We start from the raw sequence: 27372 nt of genomic DNA on the forward strand, positions 1-27372 counted from the left end.
GGGGCCACAAGGGGGTCCAAAATTGTTGTCACAGGGGCACTCCCCCCCCCCCCCCAGAACCGCTAGTGGATGAAACGTCTTTCCTACCCTACCGGCTATCGATGTCTGTGAGCTGCTCCATGCCAAAACCAGTTGACAGCTGCACTCTTGCTGCCTGCAGATGATATTTCGCTGAAACTAGGCTGCTTTGCGATTGTGTAGGCTACTTTGTGCATGATTTCTCTATTTTACTACATAATTGATAAGTCTTATACCTCCACTACACTGCTTTGAAACGCATCGGTAGGGATTAAGAAGTGAAGCAATGCCCACTGAAAACAATAACTGGGTATACAGTTTATACCTGCATATAGCCTCCAATACACCACTGGCCCTTTGTGTTTTATAAAAAGTACACTATCCGCACATGAGTGCGCTGGCATTACGGTTGCTGTCCTTTCAGAATCACGAACCTGGCACACACTGAAGGCCTGTCTATAATATATATAAAGGCTGTTAAGATATTGTTTCAAGAAAGGTGTTTATATATTTGGCCTGGCGAAGCGGTTTTATGCGCTGACTGAATGGAAGCTGATAATTCGTGTTTTACTCCGCTGGTTTCGGGAATAAATTACGAGTCCTCACTGTCCCGAGACAGAGTCAAAACCAGTACAAATGTATCCGACAACGAGACGAGACCGAGAGTACTACAACACTGTTCTAATGATATTGCTAAGAATGATGCATATCAATTGTTTAGTAACTAGTCTACACAGAATGAAAAGGCCCAATTGATTAATGTAACATTTTTGATTTCCAAACATATTTACTGTATCCATAGAAGTACTGTAGATAGGCTGCACTGTGTGGCAAATGTGGGAATCTGGCATAGTCTGAAATATCGTATCTGTCCTATTAGGGCGTCTGAGAGAGCATGTGCAGTGCGGTTGAGGCCATCTCCAGTTTGAAGTAGTACTTTTTCTTCTCCTACCACTTCTATGAGTTGCTAAACAATACTGCCACCTGGAGTATATTGTTTGAACAGGTATAAAGCCACGGTTGGCGATTTACTGCCACCTACAGCTATGGAATGTTTCCTCAGGTGTATAATTAATTGGCTAATCCCTCCAGATGACTTGGATGGAATTATGTGGGCACCCGAGTGGCGCAGCGGTCTGAGGCACTGCATCTCAGTGCTTGAGGCGTCACTACAGACACCCTGGTTCGAATCCAGGCTGTATTACAACCGGCAGTGATTGGGAGTCCCATAGGACGGCGCTCAATTGGCCCAGCGTTGGCTGGTGTAGGCCTTCATTGTAAATAAGAATTTGTTCTTAACTGACTTGCCTAGTTAAATAAATAAAAACTGAACCCATAGGAAGCTCCCACCCAGTTGACTACTTCAAGATGGTGAAAGTCTTCAATGGTGTTGCCCATGTTAAAACAGCGTTTTGGGCATTGGAGTCCTATATCTATCTATATGGAAATACTATTCAACACTTTGGTAGTTCAAGTACAAAATATACTGAACAGAAATATAAATGCAACATGCAACAATTTCTGAGTTACAGTAAGGAAATCAGTCAATTGAAATAAATGAATTAGACATGAATCTATAGATTTCACATGAATGGATAGGGGTGCAGCCATGGGAGGGCCACTGGGGAGACAGGCCCAGCCAATCAGACTGAGTTTTCCCCACAAAAGGGATTTATTAAAGACAGAAGTACTGCTCAGTTTCATCAGCTGGTCTCAGACAATCCCGCAGATGAAGAAGCCGGATGTGGAGGTCCTGGACTGGCGTGGTTACATGTGGTTTGTGAGGCCGGTTGGATGTACTGCCAAATTCTCTAAAAATACATTAGAGGCGGTTTATGGTAGAGAAATTAACATTAAATTCTCTGGCAACAGCTCTGGTGCCAATTGCCCGCTCCTTCAAAACTTGTGACATCTGTGGCAATATGTTGTGTGAGACAACTGCACATTTTAGAGTGGCCTTTTATTGTCCCCAGCACAAGGTGCACCTGTGTAATAATCATGCCGTTTAATCAGCTTCTTGATATGCCCCACCTGTCAGGTGGATGGATTATCTTGGTAAAGGATAAATGCTCACTAACAGGAATGTAAACAAATTTGTGCACAACATTTGAGAGAAATACATTTTTTGTGTGTGTGTATGGAACATTTCTGGGATCTTTTATTTCAGTTAATGAAACATGGGACCAACACTTTACATGTTGCGTTTATATTTCTGTTCAGTATAACATGCTCAGCTGTCTAATGGAAGGTATATAGGCTAAGAGTTATTTGTGGTCAACAAATAAATGTTTATATTGATAGTTTTGGTATAGAATGTTTAGAATATGGTCCATAATCAATATGCATTGATTCAAATAATCAATTTGAATTGTGTATCCAGGTCATATCAAACAATTCCTCATAGTCTACTGTAAATGGCTTTTGAATATATACTGTGCGCCCAAGTGTTTTCAGCTACAAACATGCGCTAATGCTTTGTGAAACGATGAGATTTCTGGTGCAGCGTGTTGGGGGTTTCGCGCAGTGTCAGTGTCACTACATTACCGCTTGCATGCATCTATTGAAAGAACGGATTGCAATGTCAATCGGAGGAATGCGCTGATCTCGGGAACTATAGAGCAGACACAGGAGGGCCTGAATTAGCCTCATCGATGAGCCAAACTGAGGCAAGTATCTTCGTGTTATGGTCTATATTAGCCTACTAATGTTGACGCACATATTATTTGGATATTGCTTGTTTTGTTAAGATTTGTTTTGACCAAATGGGTGTAGCTTGGCTGTAGTTCTTTCACGCGTTGTACACTTACCGTCAGAATGTGTATTCCATGGGCGCAATGAAAATGACAGGGCACCGGATAGGCGACATGTATCCGATTTGTGTGTGAAAAGTGTAATTTAGTCAGCAGGCGTAGGATCATATTCAAACCATCTACCCAACATTGTTTTCAGAATTGTTAGTGGCAATATTACCGTTATGCGCATGCAATAACGTTTTATTGGATAGCCTGTTATATAGCCTATATTTTATTGTATACCCTATATATGGCAAAAGAGTCCCTACTTTATTATGCTGCGGGTGTGGTGTCAAGTCGATTCCACTGGTTAGTCGGTCAGTATGGAGCAGTGCAGATTCTCAAATTGGAGTCCTTATTCAAAGATTCTGACACGTTGAGAAAAACCACCTATTTTCTTCCCCATGTTTTACCAATGGTTTATCCTCGATTCATCATGATTTAACATTAAACTACTATTGAGACTGTTACTAATATATATGCTCCACAACAAGGTTTATCCCCGATTCATCATGATTTAACATTAAACTACGATTGAGACTGTTACTAATATATATGCTCCACAACAAGGACCTCTTTAGTTACAGCCCCTTGAATAGATAATGAAGGGCTTGTCCTGCTGCATTGAGAGTAACAACAACATCTAGGCCCCAGGGACTTGAAAATACTGGTTGATCCATAGAATTAGGAATCGGAATACTAATTAATGAACTCATGTAATTTAATAGGATTTCTATGGGTTTATCCGTGATCACTGGTGGGAGAAGGAGAGAGTGAGAGACTAGCCTATATAGCCCTTAGTTATCTCCCAGCCGCTTGTTCCAAACCTAGGAAAGGCTGCTGGTGTCAAATGGATGTCGCTGGTTTGGTTCCACTGTTAATCAATATCAGGCCAATAAAAACGTTCCAATCTCTGAGGCCTATAGAGCCATTGGACCTTTGTGGCCGTGGTCACTTTCTGCATGCCTCAGGCAGCTCAGGTCTGTCTAGGTAAGACACGACTGTTATTGTCAACCTCTGGTTCTCCCAGCAACGACCTTACCACGCATGTTAATCGATAGGAAGACTAACCTACATGGTCTTACCGGTGTATGTGCTTTGTTATGGCACTCAATTGGAATCGGGGGGGGAAAAAGCCCTATCATTGATGTGGCATTTTGCAGAGATGGTTACAAGTGCTGGATCTTGAGTACTCATTTGTGTGTGTGTGTGTGTGTGTGTCATCCCCACCCCAGATGGAGATGTCTGCGGGTCCAGCGGAGGGCACGCAGAGGACTGGTACGGTGAAGAGGAAGATGTGGGGGGGCCTGAGGCAGCAGTGGAAGCTACTGGGCCTGTTTGAGATCGACCAGCAGCACGATTTCTACAGCCTCACCTCTATAATGAAAGAAGGCCTCTCTGCAGCCGTGCAGAACACCATCGACAACCCACCACCGGTGAGCACCCACAGGTCATTAAATGTGATGCAAGTAAATATGTGTAGCATTTTACTAAGCAAAAGTTCACACCAGTTTTTTTTAACGTAGGGGATAAAACACTCAAAACAAAGGTATAACAAGAGACTGTCATCCTTCACACCTCCTTTGCTTGTTTTTGGTTCATCCCTCTGTGTTTAATGCCCTATGGAAATAACAGCTACTGTACAAACTTGCACAGGGGTACACGCGGTTCAAACACCTCACAGAGCAGGATTTTTTACAAGGGATAAGTAGTTTGAATTGAGCAGTATCTTTAGCTTGTGTAATCACATAGTGGTCTAAAGCTAACTGAATGGACCAAACAAACAAAAATGCAGACATCTATTATGTGCCATTGCCAGCATTTAAAACGATTGGTTGCAAACTGGTTTCATTTACCGTGGTGGCTGATGCCTCTCAATTCCTCCTTAATTTGCATCACCTATCGTGTTCCCCAAGAGGGCCATGAGAAGGCCAAGAGTGGGGCTGAGGCATGAACAAAAGGAGCTCATCAGAGAGAGCCGTGTTTTCTTTTGCAAAACGTTTTGCACCGTTTTCTGTTGCGCGCCCTAATGAACATGGCCCAGGCTACGGCTGGATTCTAACCTGTTATTGTCATCCTCATTTGTTTTCCACTGTCAAAAGATCTCTGAAACAACCATTTTGTTAAAGACATTAAGCCTCATTTAGACTTTGGATTCCAAACGGAAAACCTGCTCCCTTCTATCTGCCCTTAATAACTTGCCCTTGTGGATCTGAGAAAGTGTTGAGACGTTACCATACTCCTATCTGGTGGCCTCAGACCATAAAAGTCATCCGCATCAAGGGCAGAGGGAATGGGGGTAAGTTTGACTGAGCTATGGGAGGTGGCTATTAGTGGCTTGCTCTTTGTTTAGCCTTCTGCCTGCAGTGCTAGATGTTCCCCAATGTTCCCTAGGCAATGTGGGGTTGTCTGACCAACCCCATTGTTGTCCCTACAGAGGAGAAGGGATACAGAACACAGGCTGATATTAGAGCCAAGTGGAACGTAGTTGTTTGGATTGTGGAAAATTACACAAACACTTCATTTTATATTCCAAGGAAATTTGATTTGATGTAGGTGTATTCATGATCTAATTTGCAGCAACCATTATTTTGTCCATCGGTATTTGGTTACTCTGCCGGATCCTATGGTGGTGAATAAGAGGTCACAAGGGAGTTATTCACACACACACACACACACACACACACACACACACACACACACACACACACACACACACACACACACACACACACACACACACACACACACACACACACACACACACACACACACACACACACACACACACACACACACACACACACACACACACACACACACACACAGCATCAGACCCATTGAAACGGAGCCTACTGACTCAGCGTTGTGATACATGGTTGTCTCTTACTCACATATTCCCTTACACACACACACATACACACTTCTTGTTGATCCACCTCTTGTAGCATGTTAGCCTACTTTTGGCTGGGGTGCCATGTTTATATTTCCTGAAATGTTCAGTTGAGTTCGACAGAAAAGGGATCTGTCATTTTTTTTGTTGGTGGACTGTCATTGCTGTTAATGGTCTTTTGTGTTTTTCGCACTTAACAGTTTCCCGTGTGTATCAATAATGGTCCACCACCCAAAGGACATCCAGACAACTTGACACAACTGTGGGAAGTATTGAAGTTAACACAGGCCGCCATGCCTGTTGACTGCTTTCGACACCTTGTAGAGTCCATGCCCCGACAAATTGGGTCTGTTCTGAGGGCAAAAGGGGGTGCAACTCAATATTTGGAAGGTGTTTCTAATGTTTGTATGCTCAGTGAATCTGATTCACAGTGATTGTAAGACCACTTGGAATTGTGTCTTGCTTTACTCTCCCCAAATCCTTCTCAAAAGATAACTGCATAGTTAGTATATTTTATAAATAGTAATTATTCCTTTTCTTCTTTTATCATAGGATGAATTGTCGGAAGATGACTACAGATTGGAGGTCACTCAAATACATAAGGTATGTTGATTTAAAACAATGTAACACAGTTGCAACACCAAAGGTACAAATCGGGAAATTCATATCTCACAATTTCAGTCTTCAAAAAGATGTGAACAAACAAGTTTTTTCCTTATAGTGACATGGGGCCTCATTTATAAACCATGCGTACATACAAAATATACCACAAAATGTGTGTGCGCCAGTTACCTCAAAAGTTGGCTTTTATAAAAACTGAACTTGACCGCCACGCAAACTTCAGACCATGCGCACGCACATCTTCTTTTGGTTGATATATTGTAGTGCAAGTCGGCCTAAATATTTTGTGCAAATGGAGGATATGACACGCTTATTCATAAACAAATTCATAATAAGATGCATCCATTTCCCGTTAGTGAGAAGAGCAAAAATCACGTGTTTTATTTTTGGAATCTAAAATAATTAGACATAGGAATCTAATTCCTACTTATTTTATTTTCATAACCATTACAGAATAAATTCCCCACGTTTTCTGGCCATGATGGGTTCATATTCCTGAAGTAGCCTACCACAAATGACCATGCACATTTCTCATTTAATTGGGCCTATGTAGATATAGAATATCTAGGCCTATTTCCAGTTTTTCTGCATATGATCCCATAGGCAGCACAGTTTATAACCTACAGATGAATTTAATAGATGAACCTCAAGACAGTTGATCTTTTACTTTTGATACGGTGTATTCAGACCCCTTGACTTTTTCTACATTTTGTAATGTTACAGCCTTATTCTAAAATTGATTAAATAAAAGAAGAATCCTCATCAATCTACACACAATACCCCATAATGACATCACAATACCCCATAATGACATCCCAATACCCCATAATGACATCACAATACCCCATAATGACAAAGTGAAAACAGGTTTTTAGAAATGTTTGCACATTTATTAAGATAAAAAATGTAAATACCTTATTTACATAAGTTTTCAGACCCTTTGCTATGAGACTCGAATTTGAGCTCAGGTACATTATTTTTCCATTGATTATCCTTGAGATGTTTCTACAAGTTGATTTGAGTCCAAATTCAATTGATTAGACATGTAAATTCAATTGATTGGACATGATTTGAAAAGGCATAAACACCTGTCTATATAAGGTCCCACAGTTGACAGTGCATGTCAGAGCAAAAACCAAGCCATGAGGTCGAAGTAATTGTCCATAGAACTCCGAGACAGGATTCTGTCGAGGCACATATCTGGGAAAGGGTACCAAAACAGCATTGAAGGTCTCTAAGAACACAGTGGCCTCCATCATTCTTAAATGGAAGAAGTTTGGAACCACCAAGACTCTTCCTAGAGCTGGCCCCCCAGCCAAACTGAGCAATTGGGGGAGAAGGAACTTTTTCAGGGAGGTGACCAAGAACCCGATGGTCACTCTGACAGAGTTCTAGAGTTCCTCTGTGGAGATGGGAGAACCTTTCAGAAGGACAACCTGCTCTGCATCACTCCACCAATCAGGCATTATGGTAGAATGGCCAGACTGAAGCCACTCCTCAGGGGGATCTGCAGAGAAGAATAGGAGAAACTCCCCAAATACAGCTGTGCCAAGCTTGTAGCGTCATACCCGTCGCTTGTAGCATCATACCCGTCGCTTGTAGCGTCATACCCGTCGCTTGTAGCGTCATACCCGTCGCTTGTAGCGTCATACCCGTCGCTTGTAGCATCATACCCACCCGTCGCTTGTAGCATCATACCCACCTGTCGCTTGTAGCATCATACCCACCCGTCGCTTGTAGCATCATACCCACCCGTCGCTTGTAGCATCATAACCACCCGTCGCTTGTAGCGTCATACCCGTAGCTTGTAGCATCATACCCACCCGTCGCTTGTAGCATCATACCCACCCGTCGCTTGTAGCATCATACCCACCCGTCGCTTGTAGCATCATACCCACCCGTCGCTTGTAGCATCATACCCACCCGTCGCTTGTAGCATCATACCCACCCGTCGCTTGTAGCGTCATACCCGTAGCTTGTAGCATCATACCCACCCGTCGCTTTTAGCATCATACCCACCCGTCGCTTGTAGCATCATACCCACACGTCGCTTGTAGCATCATACCCACCCATCGCTTGTAGTGTCATACCCGTCGCTTGTAGCAGCATACCCGTCGCTTGTAGCGGCATACCCGTCGCTTGTAGCGGCATACCCGTCGCTTGTAGCATCATACCCGTCGCTTGTAGCGTCATACCCGTCGCTTGTAGCATCATACCCTTCGCTTGTAGCGTCATACCCGTCGCTTGTAGCATCATACCCGTCGCTGCACAGCTATTTTACCCACCCGTCGCTTGTAGCATCATACCCGTCGCCTGTAGCATCATACCCACCCATCGCTTGTAGCGTCATACCCTTCGCTTGTAGTGTCATACCCGTCATTTGTAGCATCATACCCGTCGCTGCACAGCTATTTTACCCACCCGTCGCTTGTAGCATCATACCCGTCGCTTGTAGCATCATACCCACCCATCGCTTGTAGCATCATACCCACCCGTCGCTTGTAGCATCATACCCACCCGTCGCTTGTAGCATCATACCCGTCACTTGTTGCGGCATACCCGTCGCTTGTAGCATCATACCCGTCGCTTGTATCGTCATACCCGTCGCTTGTAGCATCATACCCACCCGTCGCTTGTAGCGTCATACCCACCCGTCGCTTGTAGCATCATACCCACCCGTCGCTTGTAGCATCATACCCGTCGCATGTAGCATCATACCCGTCGCTTGTAGCGTCATACCCGCCGCTTGTAGCGTCATACCCGTCGCTTGTAGCATCATACCCGTCCGTCGCTTGTAGCGTCATACCCGTCGCTTGTAGCATCATACCCACCCGTCGCTTGTAGCATCATACCCGTCGCTTGTAGCATCATACCCACCCATCGCTTGTAGCATCATACCCACCCGTCGCTTGTAGCATCATACCCACCCGTCGCTTGTAGCGGCATACCCGTCGCTTGTAGCATCATACCCGTCGCTTGTAGCGTCATACCCGTCGCTTGTAGCATCATACCCTTCGCTTGTAGCGTCATACCCGTCGCTTGTAGCATCATACCCGTCGCTTGTAGCATCATACCCGTCGCTTGTAGCGTCATACCCGTCGCTTGTAGCGTCATACCCGTCGTACCCGCCGAGTTTTGGCGGTCCCAAACATCTTCCATTTAAGAATGATGGAGACCACTGTGTTCTTGGGGAGCATCAATGCTGCAGAAATGTTTTGGTAGCCTTCCCCAGATCTGTGCCTCGACACAATCCTGTCTCAGAGCTCTACGGACAATTCCTTCGACCTCATGGCTCGGTCTTTTCTCTGACATGCACTGGGACTTAACAAAGACACGTGTGTGCCTTTCCAAATCATGTCCAATCAATTCAATTTACCACAGGTGGACTCCAATCAAGTGGTAGAAACATCTCAAGGGTGGTCAATGGAAACAGGATGCACCTGAGCTAAAGTCTCATAGCAAAGGGCCTGAATACTTGTGTAAATAAGGTATTTCTGATTTTTATTTTTAATAGATTTGCAAAAATGTCTAAACCTGTTTTCGCTTTGTCATTATTGGGTATTGTGTGTAGATTGATGGGGAAAACTATGAATTTAAAACCATTTTAGAAAAACGTAACAAAAGGCTGTAACATAACAACATGTGGAAAAAGTCAAGGGGTCTGAATTTCAATTGGTTTTGAGTAGCCTAGAGAATGTTTCAGAATTCATGGGCAGTCCAGCATATTAAGGTTGGAGGGCAAAAGTCCATGCAAAACATTGTTGAATTCAACTGATCTGCTGACAGGTCCACAACAATGTTTCATTGTTTCCTCTTTCAGAAACTGTCACATTCCTTTGTCAAATACAGCATAAATTACTGTTGTTGTTTTTTTACATTCTGCCAACACAGTAAATTGACCAGTAGCTTATGTAAGATATTTGACCATATTCGTAGGCTACAGTACTGCTGTTCGATAACAGCGCAACATCATAAGCCTATTTAATCACAGAGCCTATACTAAGTCAGGACAGACATTGTAACGGTTCTCTTGGGGTGAAGTAGAAGCGGACCAAAATGCAGGGTGGTGGTTATTCATGTTCTTTAATAAAGGAACTAGACATGAAATAACTAACAAAACAATAAATGTGGAAAACCAAAAACAGTCCTATCTGGTGCAAACAAAGAGACAGGAACAATCACCCACAAACACACAGTGAAACCCAGGCTACCTAAGTATGATTCTCAATCAGAGACAACTAATGACACCTGCCTCGGATTGAGAACCATACTAGGCCGAAACATAGAAATACCCAAAACCTAGAAAAACAAACATAGACTGCCCACCCAACTCACGCCCTGACCATACTAAATAAATACAAAACAAAGGAAATAAAAGGTCAGAACGTGACAGTAACCCCCCCAAACGTGCGGACTCAAAACCTTGACCTATAGGGGAGGGTCTGGGTGGGCGTCTCCGCGGTGGCGGCTCTGGCGCGGGACGCGGACCCCACTTCACCATTGTCTTAGTCCGCCTCATTGTCCGCCTCCGTGGCTCTCTAACCATGGCAACCCCTCTCAATGACCCCACTGGACAGAGGTGCAGCTGCTCGGGACAGAGGTGCAGCTGCTCGGGACAGAGGGGCAGCTCGGGAGAGAGGTGCAGCTGCTCGGGACAGAGGGGCAGCTCGGGACAGAGGGGCTCTGGCACCTCTGGGCTGAGGGGCTCTGGCGCCTCTGGGTTGAGGGGCTCTGGCGCCTCTGGGCTGAGGGGTGGCTCAGGCGGCGCTGGGCAGACGGGAGGCTCAGATGGCGCTGGGCAGACGGGAAGCTCCGGCAACGCTGGAGAGGAAGGCTCTGGCAGCGCTGGACTGAGTAGCTCTGGCGCCTCTGGAATGAGGGGCTCTAGCGCCTCTGGAATGAGGGGCGGGAGCTCTGGTAGCGCCGAACAGGCGGGAGACTCCGGCTGCGCTGGAGAGGAGGAAGGCTCCGGCAGCGCTGGACAGGCGGGAGCCCCTGTAAGGATGAGCCGGAGAGACAGCCTGGTGCGGGGGGCTGCCACCGGAGGGCTGGTGCGTGGAGGTGGTGACGGATAGACCGGACCATGCAGGCGCACTGGAGCTCTTGAGCACCGAGCCTGCCCAACCTTACCCGGTTGAATGGTTCCGGTCGCCCTGCCAGTGAGGGGCTATGCAGGCGAACCGGGGACACCGTGCGCAAGGCTGGTGCCATGTAAGCCGGCCCAAGGAGACGCACTGGAGACCAGCTGCGTAGAGCCGGCTTCATGGCACTTGGCTCAATGCTCACTCTAGCCCGGCCGATACGCGGAGCTGGAATGTACCGCACCGGGCTATGCACCCGCACTGGGGACACCGTGCGCTTCACAGCATAACACGGTGCCTGTCCGGTCTCTCTAGCCCCCCAGTAAGCACAGGAAGTTGGCACAGGTCTCCTACCTGGCTTCGCCACACTTCCTGTGTGCCCCCCCCAAGACATTTTTGGGGCTGACTCTCGGGCTTCCATCCGCGTCGCCGTGCTGCCTCCTCATACCAGCGCCTCTCCGCTTTCGTCGCCTCCAGTTCTTCTTTGGGGCGGCGATATTCTCCAGGCTGAGCCCAGGGTCCTTCTCCGTCCAATTCGTCCTCCCATGTCCATTTCTCTCGCTGCTCCTGCTGCCGTTTCTCCTGCTGCACCTTGGGGCGGCGACACTCCCCTGGCTTTGCCCAGGGTCCTCTCCCGTCGAGGATTTCTTCCCAAGTCCAGAAGTCCTTATTACGCTGCTCCTGCTGCTGCCCGTTACCACGCCGCTTGGTCCTGTTGTGGTGGGTGAATCTGTAACGGTTCTCTTGGGGTGATTGTCTATGTTGATGGCTTGTTTCAGCGCAGCATTAGCTTCACGGTTGTTATTTTGTTTACTGTTTTTGTATAGTGTTTCAGTGTTTCAGTGTTCAGTGTTTTCTTTATTAAAATTCATGATGAACACATATCACGCCGCATTTTGGTCCTCCGATCCTTCTCGCTTCTCCTCTTCAGATGAAGAGGAGGACGACCGTGACAGACATAGAAACACAATAATATATTGATAAACAAAATATTGAACAACAATTTTGTCTGTGCCATCAGCCGGTATTTAGTTTGGCTAAAATATCTTGTGGAGTTCTTCAAGTATCAGTTGTTGGACCTTTGTTGTTTCTTACCTAAATAAATGTATCTACTACTGTTTGCTGATGCCAATATGAATATGAAGAACTCTCTCTTTCTCTCCCCCTCTCTCTGAAGGCCTTCAGAATGGAGACGTTTGCAGGGCCAGTGTTTGCCAGCTTGCGTCGCTCCCTGGGGATGACAGAAAAGGAGTATCAGCACTCTCTCTCCAACGACGGTTCCTACCTGCAGTTCATCAGCAACTCCAAAAGCAAGGCCGACTTCTTTCTCACGTGCGTAGGCATATTCTACTCCTCTCTTTCTTTCCCTTTGCTGTTAGAGTCTCTCTCTCACATATAGTGCAAATATAGGAAAGATACTTTCTTACTCTTATCTTGCCAAAGTATATGCTCAAACACAATGCACACAGAACACACTAGGAAAGAACACACGAGGCACTTCGACATTAAGGTCACACACACACACACACACACGTATATAAACTCATCAAAAAAAGAAATGTCCCTTTTTCAGGACCCTGTCTTTCAAAGATAATTCATAAAAATCCAAATAACTTCACTGTAAAGGGTTTAAACACTGTTTCCCATGCTTGTTCAATGAAACATAAACAATGAAGGAACATGCACCTGTGGAACGGTCGTTAAGAAACTAACAGCTTAGTTAGGCAATTAAGGTAGGCAATTAAGCTTAGGTAGGCAATTAAGGTCACAGTTATGAAAACTTAGGACACCAAAGGCCTTTCTACTGACTCTGAAGAACACCAAAAGAAAGATGCCCAGGGTCCCTGCTCATCTGCGTGAACATGCTTTAGGCATGCTGCAAGGAGGCATGAGGTCTGCAGATGTGGCCAGGGCAAATTGCAATGTCCGTACTGTGAGATGCCTAAGACAGCGCTACAGGGAGACAGGACGGACAGCAGATCGTCCTTGCAGTGGCAGACCACGTGTAACAACACCTGCACCGGATCGGTACATCCGAACATCACCCCTGAGGGACAGCTACAGGATGGCAACAACAACTGCCCGAGTTACACCAGGAACGCACAATCCCTACATCAATGCTCAGTCTGTCCGCAATAGACTGAGAGAGGCTGAACTGAGGGCTTGTAGGAAATGTTGTAAGGCAGGTCATCACCAGACATCACCGGCAACAACGTCGCCTATGGGCGCAAGCTCACCGTCGCTGGACCAGACAGGACTGGCAAAAAGTGCTCTTCACTGACGAGTCGCGGTTTTGTCTCACCAGGGGTTATGGTCGGATTTGCGTTTATCGTCGAAGGAATGAGCGTTACACCGAGGCCTGTACTCTGGAGCGGGATCGATTTGTAGGTGGAGGGTCCGTCATGGTCTGGGGCGGTGTGTCACAACATCATTGGACTGAGCTTGTTGTCATTGCAGGCATTCTCAACGCTGTGCGTTACAGGGGAGACATCCTCCTCCCTCATGTGGTACCCTTCCTGCACGCTCATCCTGACATGACCCTCCAGCATGACAATGCCACCAACCATACTGCTCTTTCTGTGTGTGATTTCCTGCAAGACAGGAATGTCAGTGTTCTGCCATGGCCAGCAAAGAACCCGGATCTTTAACCCATTGAGCACGTCTGGGACCTGTTGGATCGGAGGGTGAAGGCTTGGACCATTCCAGAAATGTCCGGGAACTAGGCAGGTGCCTTGGTGGAAGAGTGGGGTAACATCTCATAGCAAGAACTGGCAAATCTGGTGCAGTCCATGAAGAGGAGATGCACTGCAATACTTAATGCATCTGGTGGCCACACCAGATACTGACTGTTACTTTTGATTTTGCCCCCCCCCCCCCTTTGTTCAGGGACACATTATTCAATTTTTGTTAGTCACATGTCTGTGGAACTTGTTCAGTTTATGTTTCAGTTGTTGAATCTTATGTTCATACAAATATTTACACATAAGTTTGCTGAAAATAAACGCAGTTGACAGAGAGGACGTTTCTTTTTTTGCTGAGTTTATGTATGTGTTATAACTCACTATCTGTGCTAATCATTGCATTTCTCTTTCTCATCCAGGAACGATAAGCGGTTCTTTCTGAAGACCCAGAACAAGAGAGAGGTGCAATTCCTCCTGTCCAACCTAAGAATCTACATGGAGCACCTAGAGAAGTATCCTCATTCACTGCTGGTCAAGTTCTTAGGTAAGACACAGGACTCTGATCTTATAGTCCATTGGCCAGCGGGAAAATGTGTTCACTTTGGCAGGGGTGGCATGCACCCCAAAAATCTAAGGGTGCATCAACTATGTTAGAATGGCTGGGGTGAGAATTTAGCATTTTTCAAACATCTGAAACAACTGTTTTCCTGCAATGTAGAGCCATAATCTTAATTCTTTGTAAAAATATGTCTATTTATCGAAGCATACCTCTTGAGCTTTATGTATCCTCTTGACTGGTGGTTATTTTTTAAAGAAACTAAATATGCTTCTCTTCATCACTGCTAAAATATGGGTTAAAGAGAGTCTTATTCAGTACATTTGTTTTTGCTTGCTTTTCTAAAGTATACCAATCTTGCCAGCAGGCATGCCAGCTAAGATAGTTAGAGTAGCCAGCTAAGATAGTTAGAGTAGCTAGCTAAGATAGTTAGAGTAGCCAGCTAAGATAGTTAGAGGAGCCAGGTACGATAGTTAGAGTAGCCAGCTAAGATAGTTAGAGGAGCCAGCTAAGATAGTTAGAGTAGCCAGCTAAGATAGTTAGAGTAGCTAGCTAAGATAGTTAGAGTAGCTAGCTAAGATAGTTAGAGGAGCCAGGTACGATAGTTAGAGTAGCCAGCTAAGATAGTTAGAGTAGCCAGCTAAGATAGTTAGAGTAGCCAGCTAAGATAGTTAGAGTAGCCAGCTAAGATAGTTAGAGTAGCCAGCTAAGATAGTTAGAGTAGCCAGCTAAGATAGTTAGAGTAGCTAGCTAAGATAGTTAGAGTAGCCAGCTAAGATAGTTAGAGTAGCCAGCTAAGATAGTTAGAGTAGCCAGCTAAGATAGTTAGAGTAGCCAGCTAAGATAGTTAGAGTAGCCAGCTAAGATAGTTAGAGTAGCTAGCTAAGATAGTTAGAGTAGCCAGCTAAGATAGTTAGAGTAGCCAGCTAAGATAGTTAGAGTAGCCAGCTAAGATAGTTAGAGTAGCCAGCTAAGATAGTTAGAGTAGCCAGCTAAGATAGTTAGAGTAGCCAGCTAAGATAGTTAGAGTAGCTAGCTAAGATAGTTAGAGTAGCTAGCTAAGATAGTTAGAGTAGCTAGCTAAGATAGTTAGAGTAGCCAGCTAAGATAGTTAGAGTAGCCAGCTAAGATAGTTAGAGTAGCCAGCTAAGATAGTTAGAGTAGCCAGCTAAGATAGTTAGAGTAGCTAGCTAAGATAGTTAGAGTAGCCAGCTAAGATAGTTAGAGTAGCCAGCTAAGATAGTTAGAGTAGCCAGCTAAGATAGTTAGAGTAGCCAGCTAAGATAGTTAGAGTAGCCAGCTAAGATAGTTAGAGTAGCTAGCTAAGATAGTTAGAGTAGCTAGCTAAGATAGTTAGAGTAGCTAGCTAAGATAGTTAGAGTAGCCAGCTAAGATAGTTAGAGTAGCCAGCTAAGATAGTTAGAGTAGCCAGCTAAGATAGTTAGAGTAGCCAGCTAAGATAGTTAGAGTAGCTAGCTAAGATAGTTAGAGTAGCCAGCTAAGATAGTTAGAGTAGCCAGCTAAGATAGTTAGAGTAGCCAGCAAAGATAGTTAGAGTAGCCAGCTAAGATAGTTAGAGTAGCTAGCTACTCTAACTTGATTGACTGTCACGTTCGTGTGTAGAGACGGACCAAGGCGCAGCTGATGTTGAGTTCCACATCATTTATTAAAAGTGAAACTTAGCAAAGCAAAACAAAACAATAAACAAACAACGAACTGTGACTACAGAGGTGCTACGTGTACTAACTCAAAACAATATCCCACAAACACTACTTAAATATGATCCCCAATTAGAGACAACGATTAACAGCTGCCTCTAATTGGGAATCATACAAAATCACCAACATAGAAAAACCAAAACTAGAACCCCGCATAGAAATAATAAACTAGACTGACCCCTCAGTCACACCCTGACCTACGCCACCATAGAAAATAAAGGCTCTCTATGGTCAGGATGTGACATTGACAGGGCTGGGGAGTAACTGATTGCATGTAATCAGCATGTTGTATGTGAGTCTAAGCAATAGAAGGTTTGCAGGCTGATAAAGGAATGTTGAAACAAGTTGGAATGCTCACATGCTCATCGTAAATGACTGTATCAAACAACAATGGAACATTCTATTGGAGGGGGGTCTCATTTATAACCAATGGGATTTGGGGTAAATGGGGTACATTTTTGCCATCCGATTTAATGATGGAAAAATCATAGGCAGCAGCTAGCTATCTGTCGATGTGCCCTTGAGCAAGGCAATTAACCCAAATTGCTCCTGTAAGTCACTTTGGATAAGTGTCCTCTAAAAACGACAACAGTTTTTTTCATTTGTTTTATTCCAGAGCTGGGATCAATTTGAAATTGAAGGCAATCAATTCAGGAAGTTAACTTAAATTGAACATTTGAAAAAAAACAGCATCTATTTTCAATGAGGAGTCAGTTTTTACATTTTTAATTTGTAATTAAAACAACTTCCTGAATTGACTGCCTTAAATTCAAATTAAATTCAAATTGACCCCAGCCCTGGTTGATTCCCTCATAATCAAACGATTGGTTAGAATGTTATGTTGGAATGCTGTGTATATGACAGGATTCAAGACATATATTTTATATTTAACAATTATAGCATCATTTTGCATATCAGTATTATCACTACAAACTAGTAAAATATCCCTTTAGGAATATTATAGATAAATTTTTTATTGTTTGAAAATAAAACATAGAAATTAGGGATGCAAATACTGACCAAAAATAGTCATATAAATAGTGTTTTTGGCACATTTTACAAATATTTTACAAAGATGATACATTTTGCAAACCTGGCTAAATTGGTTGTGTTATCTTGATAACTATAATAGAAAAGCATTCCAGATGAAGCTGGTTGAGAGAATTCCAAGAGTGTGCAAAGCTGTCATCAAGGCAAATGGTGGCTATTTGAAGAATCTCAAATATAAAATATATTTAGATTTGTTTAACACTTTTTTGGTTAGTACATGATTCCATATGTGTTATTTCATCGTTTTGATGTCTTCACTAGTATTCTACAATATAGAAAATAGATTAATTAAAGTAGTCAAACGTTTAGTATTTGGTCCCATAGTCCGAGCACACAATGACAACATCAAGCGTGTGACTCTACAAACGTGTTGAATACATTTGCTGTTTGTTTTGGTTGTGTTTCAGATTATTTTCTGCTCAATGAAAATCAATGGTACATTTTGTATTGTGTCATTTTGGATGAACTTTTTATTGTAAATAAGAATATAATATGTTTCTAAACACTTCTACATTTGACCCCCTTTTATTATTCTTTGCCACCGCAAAGTGGACAAATTATGTGAAATTTGGCCTGCTGGACCATGGAAGATGTTTGTAGTTACTGAAGTTTCCTTTTTTTGTTGCTTTCAAGGTGTCCACAGGATCAAAATTCCACATAGGAGGAAGGTACTGACTGATTATGGATTGTTATTCATAGCCATATTGTTTATTATTATCATTATTTATTAGCTATAACTTAGTTTGTTCATGCCTTGTCTTACCTTTTTCACAGAAGTACTTTATTGTAATGCAGAGTGTTTTTTACCCTGACGATCGAATAAATGCCAGGTAAGCCTGTTTCAGAGTAAAACAAAACAGTCAGGTGTGAGAAATGTATTACAGGCACTGTGGTAACAACACTGTTAAACTGACTTTGTTGCTTGTTGTTGCAGGTATGACATCAAGGGTTGTGAGGTGAGCCGGTGGACAGACCCAGCTCCAGAGGGAAGTCAGGTTATCGTTGTTCTCAAGGACTTGAACTTCGAGGGCCAGTACATCACTTTGGGTAAGGGTAACGAATCCTGTCATAGTATGTTACAGAATGAGATATGTTATTCATGAGGACTGATTACAATGAAAGGAAATACCTTACCTTGTTTTAGTAATTGAGGTAAGCCAATTTGGCAATTTTTAGCATGTAAATCTTGGTGGGGCAAACCCAAAAACCTTTTGAGGGGATGCATGCCAGCAAATACACTACACAACACTAAACAACACATTAATTGCACTATAATGGTGACAAACGATGCCCACAAACTTTTAGGGTCTACATAAAGCTGTCCCAATAGCAGTCCCAACAACTTACCATTGCTACAACTGGCAGACAATCAGCAGAGCCTTGTCTGGCAGCGAAACAGCGGAGCCTTGTCTGGCAGCGAAACAGTTAATTCAGCCACATTTATTGCCTTTTAAAAAAACATAGCAGATATGGCTGACTTGGTTAAACAAATGTGGTTTCTACTGACAATTGAGATCTACAAACTATGGCATAAGGGGACGACGAGCAGATAAGAGGCAATTTCGATTTAGACATTAATGAGTGAGGTAGGACTGACAATATAACTATTTGTTCAGCACTTTTGAAATGTACAGTGGCAGAATTCAGAACATGGGCCGTTCTTACAGCATTCTCCATTTACACCAAGTCAGAACCATATAATAAATAAAGGAGGCATATAAGCAGACAATGAAAGCTCTTACAATATTCGATGATTACATTTCTCTAAAACAGACTATAGGCTACATGTGCAAGTCTGAAATAGTAGGCACAATTAAGAGGGGAAAAGGGACCAACTTATTAGGGTGAGGCACATTGGCTACTAACATTTTACTACACAACATACACTTAGTATTACTTTCTTAGCTACAGTATACATATCTCCCTGGCCTATTACATCATTTATGCAGCAGCATACAATACATTTTTGACACACTTTGTTGTCTGTTGTGCTCACTTGAACAGAAAGTTTGCACAGCGTTTTTGTTTAGTGCAACATTTTTGTCATCAAAGTCTGTCATTCTCTGGATTTATGGTGCTTTCAAGACAACTGGGAAATAAGAAAAAAACAAGCTTGAATCACGATGACGTCAGGGATCTTCCGGTTGTAGCTCAAGGACTAAAAAGGATTTGCCAGTAGATTGTCGACTTGATTCCTGATGATGACTGCTAGCTAAGATTTTGAAAGTATGATGTTGACATGAGTCCAATCAAATTTTTGAGCTCTACCCTTAGATTTGGCAGTGACGTAGTGTCCCAATGAGTGACAGAACACTGAGCCCAACCCTACACTCTGTATTTTCCGCTGGCTGCCCCACCACCACAGAAAGCAATGAGTTCAGGCTCAAACACCTGCATTTTGGAGCTGCCTTACTAAAGAAAGCAAAAAAGAAACCATGTTTGTATTTTACTGAAAGTCACCCTTGATAAGAGTGTATGTTGACCAAATATATATATGTTTTTTAAACATTTAACTAGGCAAGTGATTAATAACAAATTCTTATTTACAATAACGGCCTACCTGGGAACAGTGGGTTAACTGCCTTGTTCAGGGGCAGAACGACAGATTTTTACCTTGTCAGCTCGGGGGATTCAATCCAGCAACCTTTACGGTTACTGGCCCAACGCTCTAACCACTAGGCTACCTGCTGGTTACTGGCCCAACGCTCTAACCACTAGGCTACCTGCTGGTTACTGGCCCAACACTCTAACCACTAGGCTACCTGCTGGTTACTGGCCCAACGCTCCAACCACCAGGCTACCTGCCACCCCAAAATGCGGCTTTATTGACTCAATGATTATTATATATTTTTTTTTACATTGTTTGGAAACTGATATGTAACACGTATTAATGCCAAAATAACATGCAAAACAATGATGACACTGTAACGGGGTAGCAAGTGGTACATACAGCTATAGAGTCCTAACCAGTTTTGAAATATATGTGCTTGTGTTGATAGACCAGCACCGTCCATGGCTGCTCCGGCAGGTGGAGATTGACACGTCGTTCCTGCAGACACTCAACGTGCTGGACTACAGCCTCCTGGTGGCTCATCAGCCCCTGCACCAGGATGAACGCCACCAGTGCCTGTCCTTCGCCACCCTTATCATGCGCACTAAAAAGTGGGTGGGATTTTTCTTTTTTTATCCCCCTTTTTGTATTTTTTTGTATTTTTTAAATCTTTGATTCTTTCTTTATGTTTTAGTGACATATTCAGGCCTCAAAAGTGGTGTAATGTCGAGATCAATATTTTCCCCAGGTCCTGGTCTTTCTTCAGGACAAAACCAATGACTTCCAGGCATGTAGTTACCACAAATATACTTCTTGGCTATACAATAACATGCATAACCACCACGAGCAACTATCTAGTATTTGTCTACTCTAAAATCAGTCAACTGTGGTATTTTTTAGGTTGGCCATGCTGCCTCACTCTTGGCTCTTACCCTCCCCTCTTTAACCTCTCAGGTAGACATGCTGGCTCTAATAACTTTGTTACCCTTCATAGAGATGGATAGAGGCTTTACTTGCCACAAAGCCTGTTTTAACATGGGCAGCACCATTGAGTGGAAGAAAATAGAACTGCCTATTTTTAATAGAGATAGCCCTCAATGGCACTGCCCATGCTATCACACAAGTGTTCATGGCAAAGATAAGTGTTTCTATATCTGTTACCCTCTCCTCTTTAACCTTTCAGGTGGCCATGTTGTCTCTAATAACTCTGGGTACCCCCTCTCCGCTTTAACCTCTCAGGTCAGTGATCACATGCTCAAGCCCCACCCATGCGGGTATGCCCACTGTTCCGGGGGCGGTCCCAGAGGAAGATTCCGCCCTGTTAGTATCAGAGATGGACAGCGGGACAGGAAGTTGCAGCGTTACTGATTCACGGGTAGGAAGTGACCTGGGCAGTGCCCCTTCCGGGAGACCCTGTACTGAGCAGCCGGTGGGAACGGTCACGGATTCGATGGAACTGCGAGACTTCCAGGCCCAGAACCGCCGGCTGCTGCCCAACTTCAGAAACCCGCTGCACGTCATTGACGGACCGGAGCATCGCTACTTTGTGGGCATCATCGACATCTTCACTGTCTACAGCTTCAAGAAGAGGCTGGAGCATTGGTGGAAGAGACTGCGGCACCCAGGGCAGGCCTTCTCCACCGTCAGCCCCCCCGCTTACTGCCATAGGCTCTGCCAGTGGGTACAGGACCACACCAGGTAGACTCAGAAAGAGGGGAGGATGAGGATGGTTACTCCCACTAGCACGCTGTCTGCCCAGGGACACCCACGCACGCAAATACACACACAAAGACTAGCAACTGTGACGCTGTTCAGAGACATAAAGCTATTCTTTTAAAGCACTGTAATTTCAGATTGACCAAGAGTCAGTTATTTTCATGTTTCCACATGTCCAGACCAAAGCCAAAACGAACATAAACCATTATATGGAAATATATTATTCACCACAGCGGATAAATGGGTTCTCCCTCTTCATATTCTTTAATTTTTTTAAGTAACAAAGAAAAAGGTGCAACATTTAAAATCTAGTGCTATGAATTGATTAGCTGATTTTCCAAAGTATAATAGTTTTTGAATTGTTGAAGTTTAGTTCGTGAATCAATAATGAAAACCAAAATTATTTTTCAAATTTGCCATCTGTTTAAAAAAACAGTTTTTTTTTACGTTTGACTCCTATGGATTTTTTTTCTCCTAATTTAACTTTGACGTTTTGATCAATGTTGTATATGTTGTATGTTTTGTGCCTTTCTTACGCAGTTCTCAGTAGTTGGTATTCAGACTTACTTATGCAGGTGCGTAACGGGCTTTGCAGTCGTGGTTCACTTGCGCGCGCGCTGAAAACATACACCTTTAAATACAGTGTACCTTTAATTTTGACGACATTAACTAGATTGGGTTCAGAATATAAGGATCAATGAATGAAACCCATCTAAAGATATGCATATTCGTGTCCATTTCAGGACCAACTAGTCGACCAACTAGTTTATTTAGGCACATTTTGGGTTAAGAAAGCAGGGTTTGGAGAGCTTTTACACACTAAATGCAGTGCATTCGGAAAGTATTCAGACCCCTTGACTTTTTCCACATTTTGTTACATTACAGCCTTATTCTAAAACGGATAAAACAATCTACACACAATACCCCATTAAGGGGTGGCAGCCCCTAGGGTAGCCTAGTGATTAGAGTGTTGGACTAGAAACTGAAAGGTTGCAAGATCAAATCCCAGAGCTGACAAGGTACGAATCTGTCGTTCTGCCCCTGAACAAGGTAGTTAACCTACTGTTCCTAGGCTGTCTTTGAAAATAAGAATTTGTTCTTAACTGACTTGCCTAGTGAAATAAAGGTATGACATAAATAATGACAAAGCAAAAACAGGTTTTTAGACAAAATGTTTTTTGCAAAATGTCAACAAAAAACACCTGAAATATTTACATAAGTATTCAGACCTTTTACTCAGTACTATGTTGAAGCTCCTTTGGCAGCGATTACAGCCTCGACTTTTCTTGAGTATGACGCTACAAGCTTGGCACATATGTATTTGGGGAGTTTCTCCCATTTGTTCTCTGTAGATCATCTCAAGCTCTGGATGGGGAGTGTTGAGGCACAGCTATTTTCAGGTCTCTCCAGAGAAGTCCGGGCTCTGGCTGGGCCACTCAAGGACTTTCAGAGACTTATCCCGAAGCCACTACAGCATTGCCTTGGCTGTGTGCTTAGGGTCGTTGTCCTGTTGGAAGGGGAAACGTCACCCCCAGTCTGAGGTCCTGAGCGCTCTGGAGCAGGTTTTCATAAAGGATCTCTTTACTTTGGTCCGTTCATCTTTCCCTCCATCCAGACTAGTCTCCCAGTCCCTGCCGTTGAAAAATATTCCGACAGCATGATGCTGCCACCACCATGCTTCACCATAGGGATGGTGCCAGGTTTCCTCCAGACGTGACGCTTGGCATTCAGGCCACCGTTCCTAGGCCGTCATTGAAAATAAGAATTTGTTCTTAACTGACTTGCCTAGTTAAATAAAGGTTAAAAAAATAAAAATAAAGATTGATCAGCGAAAATGTTAATTGAATCCATTTTAGAATAAGGCTGTAACAAAATGTGGAAAATGTCCAGGAGTCTGAATACATTCTGAATGCACTGTATATTGATGGATAAAAAAAACAGTGGTTTGATTCATCGTGAAAGTTTAAGTTCAACCCATGAAATATTGGAAGGTGTAAAAAAAAAAAGGTGTACAATAGGGGTTGAACAATAGTCCTATATATCTACACTATCATCACTAATCGTGGAACTGTATGACAATGGTCCAGTCATGGTAGACCGTGCACCAGGCTACAGGTTTAACCTGCTACGAGTGGCCTGAGTTCCATAATGATTCAAATGTTCCAAATTATGGCACAGTGTTAGCCTAATATAATCCACTAATGCTAGCGACCCTCAGGAACAACTACACGGACGTGACAGAGGAAAGAAAGGTCAACGGAATGGAATGCTGCAAAATGTAGGAAATTGACAGTTAGAAATGTTGTGGGTATTATGGATGATGGCTCCCAATTGTGGCTAATATTTAACTCGATACAAATTGTAAACCAAAACGTAGAAAAGCGCGGGCAAAGAATTACATCTAGAATCATAAACCAATTCGGTAGGTTGGGTGCTATACTGTCATTTGCTCATTTGCTATAAAAACCTATACTAAAGCTTGGGTCTCTGTACTTAATTCCTGCAAGTTATAAGGCCATCATTTTATAAACTTCACTATGTAAAAGTTGATATGCTTCAGTTTGCTGCCATGACTGGTTTCCCATTTGTCTCCAGCGATCATAATAAGATAATATAGATCTAAAACAAGTGTCATTTATATTTACAATCCCCTTATCCAAATGGTTAACTCATTTACTTACCTCTGATCAATAGCTCTTATCAATTTCTAAATTACAGTGCATGGAGAATGCTGTTATTTCATTCGCAAAAAGAAAGTAAATGCTTTTTCCACTTGGAACAGGCAGGTTTGCTCGACCTTATTCATGGTTTCCTCCCGCATAAAGGTGGTGAAATTATGAGTTGAGTTAAGTCAAGCTCAGAATATGGCATATCTGTAGACATACCTCCGCCACACCTTCATTTCTTAGATCTGCACCCTGAACGAATAGCGGGTGAATGGCATGCTATTCTCATGCTTAAGGGGATACCTTGGGATTATCTACTTGCCCAGAGTCAGATGAACTCTGTATCTAGTACGGAAGTTAGAGGTCATTTTGTGAGCCAATGCTAACTAGTTTTAGTGCAATGACTAGAAGTACAGTAAAGGGCGGCAGCGTAGCCTAGTGGTTAGAGTGTTGGACTAGTAACCGGAAGGTTGCGAGTTCAAACCCCCGAGCTGACAAGGTACAAATCTGTCGTTCTGCCCCTGAACAGGCAGTTAACCCACTGTTCCCAGGCCGTCATTGAAAATAAGAATGTGTTCTTAACTGACTTGCCTGGTTAAATAAAGGTAAAATAAAAAAATTAAAACAATATGGGTATCTACTAGCATGCTAGCAGATACCTATAGACTTCCAGTCATTGCGCTAATGCTAGTTAGCAATTGCACTAGCGCTAGTTAGTAACTTCCTTCAAACTGCACCATTGCCAAAATTCCGAAGTATCCCTTTAAGTTCAATGTCAGAATACATATAGAGAGAAAAATGCAAATGGTTCCATTTACGCGCGTATAACTCTGGTCAGAATTCCGCCCCCAAGTGAATGTACACTCCTGATAAAACGGTGCATGACTGTGGTTCTGCAGTATATTGTTTATTTATTTATTTATTTATTCTTTATGCAGTTATGGCAAGGTCAGCATAAAGGGGTAATGTTTCAAAATGCCGACAAACAGCTATCATTTTATACGACTGCCTAGTGGCGCAGCGGTCTAAGGCACTGCATCTCAGTGCAAGAGGCGTCACTACAGTCCCTGTTTTGAATCCAGGCTCTATCACATCCAGCCGTGATGGGAGTCATGGAGGGCGGCATAATTGGCTCAGCGTCGTCCGGGTTTGACTGGGGTAGGCCATCATTGTAAGTAAGAATTTGTTCTTAACTGACATGCCTAGTTAAATAAAATAAATAAATACAAATTGTTATTCTGATGGTTTTTACGATTTAGCTTATTTTTGACTTACCTGAACTTGGGACAACCTAGGTAAGTTGAAAATAAGCTAAAACTTGTGAACTATCCCTTTAATAAGCTAAAACTTGTGAACTATCCCTTTAATGTTGCCTCAGCAGAGATATTACTTACACTGTCCAATTTTACAGCAAAATGCAGGCTACACACTTGGGGCCTGGAGTTCTTAGTATTTGCTGTTGAAAATATAACCCAAATGTGATTTACACCTGCTTAGGTGCTCTCCGTTCTGCACCTCACCTGGGACACCCAGTGTCAGTCAGGGAAATATGTGAATTTCGGAGGTTTTTCCACATTGACTGGGTCAGAATTGTTTTTCAAAGTAAGGCACTGTATTTACAGGGTTTTAGTTGTCTCTGGAAAAAATAATAAATACCCTGATTTAAGGACTGGGATATGTGGTGACCACATGTTCACTAATGTAGCCTACTTCATTGATACAGTAAGGGTGTGGATTGGCAACTCCAACTCTCTCCTGGCTCAACTTGTTTAACCCCTAAGTCATGTTTGTGCCTTCTGCCTGCAAATGGTATGTGCTGAAACCTTTTCTCAATGCATAAATAACTTTTACGAGTTAAGTTGTGTGTACAGTTTGCTTATTTTGCTTACTGGGCTGTATCTAACTCTGTTACCCTCTCTAATCCTATACTGGCCAATTCCACGGTAACAGAGTGATGATGAGACTAAGATTTTTCACTTTGGATGTCAAACAAAAATCAATGATTGCCAAGTTAAACAAAACATTTATACTGCAAATTAAACAAAAACACATTTACTTGAAGAACAGCGCAAATGCTAAATTTTGTAAGAATGTGCCATCATTCTGTTACCAAACTTTGCCACTAAGCTAGTGGAAGAAAAGAAAAACACAATAGCACAATTCAAACAGTATATGCTACACTACAGATATACAGGTAACTGCCAAAATAACAGAAACGCAAACATAAAGTGTCTTTATGGGCGTTGGGCCACCACGAGCCAGAACAGCTTCAATGCACCTTGGCATCGATTCTATAAGTCGGGTTCAGTCTAAACAGTCTAAGCAGTGGGGGTTCTGCTAAGCTATACGGAATTGTTTTAATGATGTAGCTATTCATTTGGCCTTACTGCAATTAGCCCATATAAATGCATTGAATAACAGATTCACTTACATGGAACAACAAATAGTCCTCACAAAAAAATCTAAAGGAAGTTTGTCCCGATTTGTCTGAGAGATATAAGAAAGATCAGGATTGGGTTTTTTTTTGTACATGTTTTGTACAACCCCTTATTTTTTGTCTCCATATATACTGTATTTCCATTCATATTTTCAACTGGTATCGGGGTACCTTCTTGTGAGGCCTGTGGCGCAATCGACCGACATGTACGTGTTCGCGAGAGTCTCACCTCTCCACAGAAGGGTCATATTAGTGTGTAGCTCAAACTGTGGCCTCTACAGCTAGAAGTTGGCAGATCGGCTGTACCCGACTTCAGACGAGTCCCAAGACACTTGTGGGGGTCGTAGAGAAAAAACGGAGAACCCCATCGTGTTCGTGGGAGTCTCATCTTTCTTCTTTTTGTGAGAAGACCCATTTTCAGGATATCTCATGGTCTGACAAACACCGCTCCAGCTCTGCCACCTTTCACCACAGATGTCTCATGGTCTGACAAACACCGCTCCAGCTCTGCCACCTTTCACCACAGATGTCTCATGGTCTGACAAACACCGCTCCAGCTCTGCCACCTTTCAGATGCCGAAGTGCGATATAG

General features: G+C 43.3%; 1 protein-coding gene across 2 annotated transcripts; it reads left to right on the forward strand.

Annotated features, from left to right (window-relative positions):
* The first annotated feature begins 2147 nt into the window (after positions 1-2147).
* On the forward strand, positions 2148-26201 carry LOC109874366 (phosphatidylinositol 4-phosphate 5-kinase-like protein 1). Of its 2 annotated transcripts, none has more exons than XM_020466239.2 (10): positions 2148-2684; positions 4046-4246; positions 6256-6306; positions 12583-12737; positions 14506-14630; positions 18044-18078; positions 18185-18240; positions 18345-18457; positions 20410-20572; positions 21201-26201. In XM_020466239.2, the coding sequence occupies exons 1-10, from the start codon at positions 2670-2672 to the stop codon at positions 21661-21663; spliced, it is 1377 nt and encodes a 458-aa protein (XP_020321828.1). In that variant the 5' UTR covers positions 2148-2669; the 3' UTR covers positions 21664-26201. The 2 variants fall into 2 exon arrangements, with proteins under 2 accessions (XP_020321828.1, XP_031665010.1); XM_031809150.1 differs by lacking the exon at positions 21201-26201 and adding an exon at positions 20710-21193.
* Positions 26202-27372: the final 1171 nt, after the last annotated feature.

Source organism: Oncorhynchus kisutch, linkage group LG29 (genome assembly GCF_002021735.2).
Source record: "Oncorhynchus kisutch isolate 150728-3 linkage group LG29, Okis_V2, whole genome shotgun sequence".
Taxonomy (NCBI): domain Eukaryota; kingdom Metazoa; phylum Chordata; class Actinopteri; order Salmoniformes; family Salmonidae; genus Oncorhynchus; species Oncorhynchus kisutch.